General features: G+C 46.4%; 3 protein-coding genes across 5 annotated transcripts in view; 2 read left to right on the top strand and 1 right to left on the bottom strand.

Annotated features, from left to right (window-relative positions):
• The first annotated feature begins 233 nt into the window (after nucleotides 1-233).
• On the top strand, nucleotides 234-3064 carry LOC117583121 (Bardet-Biedl syndrome 4 protein homolog). The gene is made up of 10 exons (XM_034271315.1): nucleotides 234-441; nucleotides 509-648; nucleotides 715-827; nucleotides 901-1191; nucleotides 1275-1431; nucleotides 1509-1631; nucleotides 1706-1790; nucleotides 2346-2432; nucleotides 2495-2709; nucleotides 2812-3064. Exons 1-10 carry the CDS (start codon nucleotides 363-365, stop codon nucleotides 2968-2970), a joined length of 1449 nt encoding a protein of 482 aa, XP_034127206.1. The 5' UTR covers nucleotides 234-362; the 3' UTR covers nucleotides 2971-3064.
• Nucleotides 3065-3345: 281 nt separating this feature from the next.
• Nucleotides 3346-9782, bottom strand: part of LOC117583143 (sex peptide receptor) — a 57146-nt gene continuing 50709 nt past the window's right edge. For 2 of the 3 annotated variants that reach the window (XM_034271336.1, XM_034271345.1), the window contains exons 2-5: nucleotides 6024-6315; nucleotides 4965-5136; nucleotides 4769-4895; nucleotides 3346-4484 (exon numbers count right to left, since the gene is read on the bottom strand). In XM_034271336.1, coding sequence (XP_034127227.1) covers nucleotides 3728-4484; nucleotides 4769-4895; nucleotides 4965-5136; nucleotides 6024-6315 — 1348 coding nt within the window. In that variant the 3' untranslated portion in view covers nucleotides 3346-3727. The remainder of the gene's footprint in view (nucleotides 4485-4768; nucleotides 4896-4964; nucleotides 5137-6023; nucleotides 6316-9782) is intronic. The other variant, XM_034271353.1, reaches the window with a different exon arrangement.
• LOC117583181 lies at nucleotides 8523-9550 on the top strand. Its single transcript, XM_034271385.1, has 2 exons — nucleotides 8523-8834; nucleotides 9028-9550. The coding sequence occupies exons 1-2, from the start codon at nucleotides 8730-8732 to the stop codon at nucleotides 9352-9354; spliced, it is 432 nt and encodes a 143-aa protein (XP_034127276.1). The 5' UTR covers nucleotides 8523-8729; the 3' UTR covers nucleotides 9355-9550.

The raw sequence follows: 9782 nt of genomic DNA, 5'->3' as shown, positions 1-9782 counted from the left end.
AGTGGGGGACAATTATTTACCTAGCCCAGTGCATTTATAGTTTGTTTTTATTGCACATCGATTGGTTTCCAAAACTCATTCGACATTTCCGTCAACGCTAATTAAACACAGGCCCGTGTTTGGCGGACTGTCCGTTTCTTGGCCAGCGTGCATAAATCCAGTTAACAAGTTAATTTCTTTTGCTAGTGGGTCGACATTGGCAATCCAAAGGCAATCGGACGAGAACCCCCCAACAACTATCCAGTCGCCATGGCAACGCCCAGCCACTAGCCACAGTCATAACAAAAAACTCGAATTGTCGCTGCCCGAAAACTTTTCCGTTCGAAAAGCAAATCTAATAAAACAAGGAAAAAGAGATATCCATGTACGAAGCCGGCTCGGAGCAGATCAATTGCAACGGCAGAATCATCGAATTGCCTAGCTTGGAGGTGGTGCGTCCAGGTTGGTTCCTTCCTTTTATTCGCTATACAAAAATATAAATTTATGTATGCTTTGCTTGGGGGAACAGCTCCCACAATGCCAAGCGATGCAAACATTGATTGGCTGCTCCACATTTACTTTACGAGGCACGAGTTTGGCCGCTGTCGCCGTCTCATCGGACGTGAGCTGAATCGTCATCTGAATGCCGAGTATCTGTACTTTGTCCTGGTAAGTTGAGGCGCTAATGCAGAGTATTTTTTCTAATCGATTGCCCCCGACAATCGCCATTGCCAGGGCCTAATTGACCGCGAAGAGGGGAACCACATCGAGGCGCTGCGACACCTGCAAAGGTCCCTGGAGCTCAATCCGCAGAACATCGAGACGTACAAGGAAATCGGACGGACGCTGTAAGTCAATTATCCCACACCAAGCGCACTAATCTGTTGTCCACTCATACTCCATCCACTTCCTCCACCCAAGGTACGTGATGGGTCGCTTTAGCCAAGCTCTCGACGTGTTCCGCGAGGCCGAGCAGCGCAGTCCCCGCAAAGACCACGAAATCTATCACTATCTGGGCGAGCTGCTGTACCGTGCGGCGACCACACAGACCCAACAGGAGCTGGCCAAGAAACAGCAGGACGAGGCTCGTGCATATTTCGAGCTGGCCGTACAAACGGGCAAGAAGCTGGAGAGCCACGTCCGGCTAGCAGAGCTCTATCGCAAGGACAAGCAATACCAGCAAGCCATCGATGTGCTCGAGAACTGTTTGCAGTGCGTATCCCGTATCCGTAACCGCATCCGTTTACGCTGCTAATGACATTTGCTGTAATTTCTTATCCACCATTTGATTTCAGTTTGACGCCGGAGAATGCCGAGGTGTTGATTGAAATCAGCGTTTTGTATTTAAAAATCAATGAGACCCAAAAGGCCTACGATCGCTTGGCGGAAGTCGTCAACATTGAACGGAAATGCTCGCCCAAGGGCCTGCTGGCCTTCGGCGCCATACTTCAGGTAAAGCCCACACACTTGTGGTAGGCAGGCAGCTCCAACTCCATCTCCACCCACTTAATTCAAATTCCTTTTGACAGTCCCGCAACGATGTCGATGGCGCCCTGGGCAAGTACAGCCAAATCGCAAACGCTGAGCCGGAAATTGCCGAACTCTGGAACAACATTGGTTTGTGCTTCTTCAAGAAGCAAAAATTCATTGCGGTAGGAGTGGCAGTAGCATCCGAATAACACTTCATTCTGATTGAATTTTGCATATTAATCTATGTACATTCCAGGCCGTTTCATCGCTGCGCAAATCCGTTTGGCTATCGCCGCTCAATTACAATGCTCTCTACAACTTGAGTCTCATCTACATAGCCTGTGAGTTGTCGGGGCTTGGCCTCTTTGTTTGTCCAATGAAAATTCATTGTGGGCTATGATTATAATAGATCTCTCTCTCTGTGGTATCTGGCCCATGGCACTAAGTTCATTTAAAAGTAGGCTTAACAAGTTGTCCTTGCATTCGATTCCATGAACCCCGTTAGTCGTATTTCGTACAATTGAAAAATGTATTCTTGCAGGGAATATGCTCAGGCAAAACGATACGAAATTCGAGCACAATTCCATTGTTTCACAAATCAACAGAGTTTTGGCCTTTGTTGTCGTAGGATCAGGACAAACCCGTGCCACTGGGAACTGAGTACTAATTAATACGAAGCTAGTCTAGGCCAAAGCCGGACAATGGCAACAATAACTGTGCTGTGGAACACTTGAGGCAGCCTCGCTGTATGCAGCAGGGGGCATTTTCATACATTCAACCAAAATTCTAACTAGGGACCATCCACCCCCACATTGTTTGTTGCCCTTGCCATGCCCCCTTCCTGTTGAGTTTGTAATTGAAAAGCAGGGCATCTGTTCTTTCCTTCTCGGACGCAGCGGAACAATATGCCAGCGCTTTTCACACGCTGGCCGCAGCTATAAACTTGCGCAAGGACAATGCCGAGTGCTACATGCTGTTGGGCCGTAAGTAGGACACCCAGCAAAGATGATCTCCACCCATATCCATTCGCAATTCCCCTCCACAGTCTGTCTGCGCAAACTGGACGATGTGGATAACGCTTTTGTGGCCCTTGAACGGTCCAGCAACATGGCCACTGGGCAGCCGCAGAGTGCCGCACGTAATCCTTTGGTATTCCTGAACTTTGCCCTCTTCTGCTACGAAACCGGACGCCTGACTTTGGCCGCGGAGCAGTACAATCGATTTCTAAGCCAGGCCCAGGACCTAATGCTTCCCACGGAAGTAAGTTGTGACGCAATAGCAATTGGCTGCAGCAAACCTAAATTCCACCAGTACAAAGGAATCGCTCTTTATACGCTTTAACATTCTCGCTTTCTCGCACAGTACAAGTTCCAGGCCACGAAACTCAAGTCCCTGCTGCGTATTTCGAATCATGTTAATGGAATGCTGCAACTCGATGCCGCTGACTCGGAGGAGACTGCTGTGGGAGCGGCAGCAGATGAGCTGCCCCTGGAGGTGAATGCCGTTGTCAGCCAGAACTGAGGCGGAAATCGATTAAGGACCCCAAGCCCCAAGCGACTGTCATCATCATCCCGAATGAAAGAGAAAATTCAATACTTATTGACATCAAAGATGCTTAACTCACATCAAACATTTATTTGAACGTGCTTACAGTTAAATAGAAATAGTTCGACACTCGTAAAATGCATCGATTAGGTGTATGTGTGTGTGTGTGTGTGTGTGTACTTAATATTAGAGAGTAAATTGTAACCGCAAGTCTGAAGCGAATAAATAGATCGATAGATGGAATAAACCTAATGCCACATGCCAGAGACGGGGGCAATGTAAACGCGTGGGCTCTTCGAGTCTCTTGTCCCCGACTGGCATGCGGCTTCAGCTTTGGTCACAGCTATAGTTACATATCCACACACAGATGTTGATTAGATCTCTTAAGTACATTTACATTTAATCAGCTTAGCCTAAATGCAACGACATCCATAACATTCTGAAACATCAAATATGGATAGGCTACTTATGCATTCCTTTAATGTTTAATATTTAATCTTAAGTCCAATAATCCAATAACTTTTATCAGCAGCCAAATGGTAAGGGAAATGGCACTTGCTTCAAACAGCCAACAGCCAAATCACATGTTGCGCGAGTCAATCAATTAACCGATCAATTTCCAGCGTATAACACAGCTAAGACCACTTTTAGAAAGTTTATAGTTTAGAGACACCTTTCAGGGGCATCTTTGAGATGCCACACATATCCAGGCGGACCTGACAGCTGCTCCTCCTTAGACGCAGGTGGTGGTGACGCGTGTCAGGCGGGTCATCTCTGTGCTGCCAAAGTGTTGCTTGAAGAACAGCGAACGGAAGGTGGTGCGGAACTGCTTCGACATCAGGCCATAGAGGACAAAACCCACTGCAGCATTGATTAGGGCCAGGAGATCCATTAGCTCGCCAAAGGGCGGGTAGCAGTGGGCAAAGAAGCACTTGTCCATCATCCCAGACAAGAGCCCCAGCAAACCCTGCGGAAACTCGGTGACCAGAAAGAGTACCAGCACGCCCACCAAAAGGAGAGTCGTCCGATCGTTGCGCCGATCGCAACGCGGTGGCCTTAACAGAGAATACATTTTAGACGGAGCTTTGTAAAAGCAACCATGTTGTACGCACCTCCTGGACTTGGTATCGTTGAGGCATAGCTGTACGGCGTACTTGTTGGCATTGGCGTAGTCCTTCAGCATGAGGCGGCGACGTGATGCCTCGCACAGGACATTCATGAGAACCACACTGATGACGGTGAGGGCAATGCACGGCAGCAGCTTAATGATCACCGAATGTATCCAGAAATTGAACCTGTAGAGTACCGAATCCGCATCAAAGTACGTATGATAGAGCGCCTCGTGATCGACAGTGTCCACGTCGTGCGTCTCGCGCACCTGAAACACAAAGTACGTGGGCAGACAGAGTATCGGCGAGATGATGAACGGAAATAGGATGGCCTCTCTGGAATGTGCGAGCAGAAAATTGGCACAGCTCCCATTTGGATGTCTGTGGAAGATAGATGGTAACATTTGGCTATAAAACGAAAGACGGGGGAAGAAGAACAGAAACCGGACATATTGCTGCCATGTTAATCAAATAAGACAGTTTGGGAAATGTCTATGATGTCTACTAAAACCAGATATGTATCGATGTGGGTTCAGGTTAGAGGAGATGGATGAGGCTGCTGCTGCTGCTGCTACGGCTGACTTTATCCCAAATGAATGATAATAGCCAAAAGGTCGAGTTTCGCATGCTTCTGGACTAATCACAATGGAGGTACGTCCACTCACCTGATAGCCACATAGCGCCACACGGCCAATGTTACGGTAAGGCCTATGGAAATTGTGTGCAAAATCTGAGTGAAATGCATATGCACCAGAAGGAAAACAGCCCAGCCATAGCTCAGATCCTTTTCACCTGCAGAACAAAATCGAATTAAGACAGAAGCAGGTGGGAGGGAGGTGGCCCTCCAACTACCCCACTTACCCGGCTCCATGTAGATGTACTGATACGATGTGTAGGGTATATATTCCAGCATCACAAACATATCTGCCACAGCTAACCATTTCAGTATGTTGTTGATGGGCGCCTTGGCCATTTCCTTACGGGTCAATACCATTATGTTCAAGATGTTTGCTATTGTGCCGAAAATGCAAATCTTAATGTGTGTGTGGGAAAACAAAAAACAAACAACAAGAAGGGTGGAATCATTTATAAGGATGAGTGAGCAGAGCAAACCACAATCACCAGTCCACATACTGCCAAGCTTTAAATGACACTCGGACAGAGTCCCCACTCAACGCTCCATCAAAGTGGAAATGTTTTATTCATATTATTCACGTTATGTACGAAATGTTGCCTTAAGTTTCCGCTTGAATGTTCCAATACAAAATTATAAAAAAAACTGTTGCAAAATTATTTTCAGTTGTCTGATTTTGTTGGCTTATTAAATCTTGCCACAATTTCATTTCGCAGAGCTAATTAAAACTGCAGGTAAACTCATTAAAAAGTTTATGTTTTTGAGGTTTTTCCTATGAAATATGTAGGCAAATGTGTGTGTTTGTGTGTGCTAATTCTTGCCACACAATGAATAAATTGCTTTTAGGTAACTATTTGTATATTTGCTGCATTTATCAACAAACAAACAAGCCACAACAAAATGTAATTCACGTTCCATTCAAAAAGGAAAGGGAGACAGACCCACAGAGGAAACCAAAGGCTCATAGACTTACATGACTGACTGACTACCTGACTTAATGGCAATGATTTGTGAATTGTGGCAAAACGTATTACTCTTATTCATCCGAGCAGCACAATAACGAGCCAAAAGTTCAAAGGTGTTGGAGCCGAAAAGATTCATCAGCAGCTGACGGATGGATGGGTGGGTCGGTGGGACAGTTTACCGCGTTCCATTTCGTGGATTTCCATGGCGATAAGGCCAAGCCTAGAACCCTTTACCATTTACCATTGTTTCTATGGGTTGATCATTAGTCTTGTTTTTTGTTGCTTGGAGTTGCGGATGGGTCTGGGCATGGGGTTACTTACCATTAGCGAGACATAGCCATGAATGCTGTTGTAGGCCTTCAGCCAGTTATAGATTTCACCCTGGCAGTAGCCCGAGCATTCGTCGTGAAGCAAGGATTGGTTGTTCCGCTGGAACTCGTGCATCAGCTTGACAAAGTCCGCAATCTCGCTGTCGGTTATCTTAAAGTCCCTCAGTATGGTGGAATTGAAGGGCAACGCCTGCTGCAGATTCGACTGCGACTGCAGCATGTTGCTTGTTATCTGCATTGTGCTGCCGCTGTCATCTATGGCATCAAACTTGTGGTTATTCATGCTGAAAACAACCATTTCATGTGCTTTATTATTCCAGTTAAATCATTGCCATTCCTGTTGGCTACCCAATTAGTCAAAATGCAGGCAAATTGACATTGCACGGGCAAGCAAATTGAACAAACAAAAGCCCAAAACTGCCTGCCTGACCAAGAGATCCCCTCCAAAACCCAACAGCGAATAAATACAACACATCGCAGCACCCGCAATGCCTCCGTAACGACAACAACTGCATTTTGGTTGCGTGTTTGGCAAAAGCTACGCAACGAGAAATGAGTATAGGAGTATCCTGCCTGGCCCTTCCTATTTGACCAGGTAATAGATTACAACTGCAGCGGCAACTGCAACATAATTAATGGCACGAGTACGAGTACGATTGTTTGTATTGCAAATGCCTTATTGCTGCCTGGGCGTAGCTAAGAAATTAATTGGCAATACCAGCAACCAACATTTACCAGTACGTGTGTGACTGGCACTCACTTGAACGCGCTTAGCATATGACACTCGGCCATGTGAGTGGTGCAAATCAAAGTCAACATGTCCACACATCGTCGAAGGTGTTGCATTTGGCTAATGGGCCACAAAATCGAATTTGGAATCTGATTCAGAATCTGAATCCTGTTCGTGGCCAGTTTCGCAATCTACGACCACTCCCCACTCCCCCTGGTGCCAGTCGACAGACAGCATTGCCTCATCGGGTATGCATAATTTTTGACTTAGCTCTGGTGGCTCAGTGGTTGCTCCAGTTGGGCCAGCTGGGACTGTCCATTTGTTGCCTGTCAGCGTTTTTGATGCTGATGGATTGGCCATTCGATTTTGTCAAACATTTTGCGACCACAACTGTGGCGAGTAATTATGCTTTACGATTGGACATTCCATCAAAATGAATTGGCCATCAAACAGAAGGACGGTGAGGTCAGGTCAGCGAGCGAGCAGCCAATTCAATTTGTTGCAGCTTCAAAGAAGCCCTCCCTGTGCGCTTTATATTGCGATTGTATGGGAGTGCTGCTCGAGATTAATTTCCCCCCATCACAGTCTAACGAGCACCCTTATTACTTTGTTCTACGAAAAGGTCCTGTTCCTGATTCCCTTAAAGCTACAGAGTCCTACCATGGGCTTCTCTGAGACTACGTATGCGTACGGTAGCCGTTTTCGGTCGCCTTTCATTAGAGGGTTTTTCATGATGTTCTTGCCTGGTGAGGTCTCTGTGCACATCTAGCTAATTGCATAGATATCCACAAACAGGTGTCACACACACACACACACACCTACACACAGGAAGAGAGAGAGAGAGAGAGAGATAGTAAGCGAAAGCAAAACAGAATGGCGCCATCAACAGACAAACTGTAGTTAAACACCAAAGATGAGCTTCCAGGCTGTTGCTGTTTTTTGTTTTTGTGCTTGTTTTGGTTTTTACAGTATTTCCGTGTGCATTTAATTAACGCCGAGCGCCGCTCCCCCATGTCCCTCATGTGTGGTGTGTATGAAGTGTGGATGTTTTTTTATGTCAGCAATTTACTGGCAAAGCGGCATCCATCCATTCAAGTTACTCCCGCATGGGGCCTCTATCTGCACTTGTTGACCATTAAAAAGGCATAAAAGGCAGTACACGCATTGCCAGGGCACTTAAAGGCCAGAACTATCACTTAAACGCTGTTGGCTGTTGGCTGTTAATAAGTGCACGGAGATACTCGTGCTCGTATGGATATCATCGTCCGATGGATGGCTAGTAGTCAGCTGCCATTTGGCAGCCCCAATTCCAATTAGCAAAGATAAGTGAATGCTCCATGCTGGTTGGGTTGTTGGAGAGGGGCATTGAGGGACGCATTGTTATTCAAATATCAGCCTTTGGCACAAGAGAAACTGGCAGGCAGTCAGAAGCTGGGATAATTACATAAGAGGATTGAATGCAATTAACTGATGGCCCGTTTGCTTTTTGATTCGCATTTAATTGATGCATTTACCGAGAAGAACTTACTATCGATTAACTATTAAAGCTGCAGTCAATTTATGGCCAAGCCACACTCGTGACTGAGTGACTTGAGCATGTGCGTTACTCCAAATAATTTACTGAATTATAGTAAATAAATAAACAAAAAAACTGCTTATGCTCTGATGCTGTTAGACAGTCAACAGTCTTTCGTTCTGTCGGATACAGATACGCACTCATTGACACACACACACACACACACACTGTTTGTTGTGGCATAGATTGTTGCTGCTGCTGCAACTTGTTTGTGCCTTTTTTGGTTCCATGTGGGGGCATGTGGATATCTCAGTATGTGTATTTTTCTCGTCAAAGTTTGAATTTTGAGGCCCAAAAACTCGCATTTTTTGGTCTAATGAGCGCATTTGGTTTAGTTTTGAGTGAGTTTCAACGCACAAATCGTATAAATACATCAGTTCTGACTGCCAGCGATGTTAGTTGAAGCGAACTACGTCGAATCAGTCGCCCCCCAGTGCTCCATTGTCCAGTGTCCGTGTGCCCCGTTCGAGTTCAGTCCATCAATCATGAACTTCGCTGTAAGTAATTCTATTCATTTTCTGGAAAATACATCGCTCAAAATGTTATTGAAAAATATGCGAAAATTGCAATTTTAAAACACGCTTTACCTCCCCCGGCCAACCAACCTCCTTTGCTTTTTTGTATTTGTTGGTGCTCGCTCGCTCATTACGCGCTAATGGAAAATTCTTGGAAAACCATGGAAAAACGCAGTGGCTTTTGCTAATAGCCAGCGCCAGCTGCATTCTGGCCGCACCCGCACCCGCTCCTCTGGCCGAAGAGCAGCAGCAGCAGCAAGAGGAGCTTGGCTCCGTCAAGGCCAAGCGTGGCCTGTCACTCGGTCTGGGCTACCACGCCCCATTGGTGACATCCGCGCATTACGTCGCCGCACCGACTGTGGTGCACCATGCACCATTAATATCACATGCACCGCTCATCTCGCACATTTCCCATGCTCCGCTCATTGCCCATCACCCGGTGTCGTACCACCTGCCCAGCTACCACTCCATACACTCCCTGCACTCCTATCATCACTTCTAATGAGCCAAAGAGATGAGGGAAGCAAGCAAGGAGCCGCACAGACGAGAGAGAGAGACGTCAGTGAGGAGCAACAGCGGAGACGGCACCAGCAGCAGCATGAACAGCAGCACATATCCTCACAGTTTTACTTGGCATTAGTTTTTGCACGATTTCGTAGTCCCTTTCCGTCCCTTCCACCATAATTTTGTACATAATCGTTGAAAATAAATACATGTGTTGAACCAGTCCTCCACCTCCAACAGCAACTGCAACTTTTGCCACAAACTCCACAGTTCTTGGGACAAACTTATTATCTAAATGGCTGCAGTAAAGTTTTCTGTTTACCCACTTGCCACTTGCCCGTGGCAGCAGCAACTCTCAAGAGTGAATCAGAGCAGAGCAACAGCAGCATCAGCAGAGGGTGTGCTGGGTTGGGATGGTTGTAGTCC

This window comes from Drosophila guanche, unplaced genomic scaffold, assembly GCF_900245975.1.
Source record: "Drosophila guanche unplaced genomic scaffold, DGUA_6, whole genome shotgun sequence".
In the NCBI taxonomy this organism is placed as follows: Eukaryota; Metazoa; Arthropoda; class Insecta; order Diptera; family Drosophilidae; genus Drosophila; species Drosophila guanche.
The sequence above is the reverse complement of the archived record's forward strand: the minus strand, read 5'-3'. Positions and strand labels throughout refer to the sequence as shown.

Coding starts and splice junctions, on each gene's coding strand:
- LOC117583121 (XM_034271315.1), top strand. CDS start 363: ATGTACGAAGCCGGCTCGGAGCAGATCAATTGCAACGGCAGAATCATC. Junction 1,632..1,705: donor AGAAGCAAAAATTCATTGCG/GTAGGAGTGGCA, acceptor TGTACATTCCAG/GCCGTTTCATCGCTGCGCAA. Junction 2,710..2,811: donor ACCTAATGCTTCCCACGGAA/GTAAGTTGTGAC, acceptor TTTCTCGCACAG/TACAAGTTCCAGGCCACGAA.
- LOC117583181 (XM_034271385.1), top strand. CDS start 8,730: ATGTTAGTTGAAGCGAACTACGTCGAATCAGTCGCCCCCCAGTGCTCC. Junction 8,835..9,027: donor CATCAATCATGAACTTCGCT/GTAAGTAATTCT, acceptor GGAAAAACGCAG/TGGCTTTTGCTAATAGCCAG.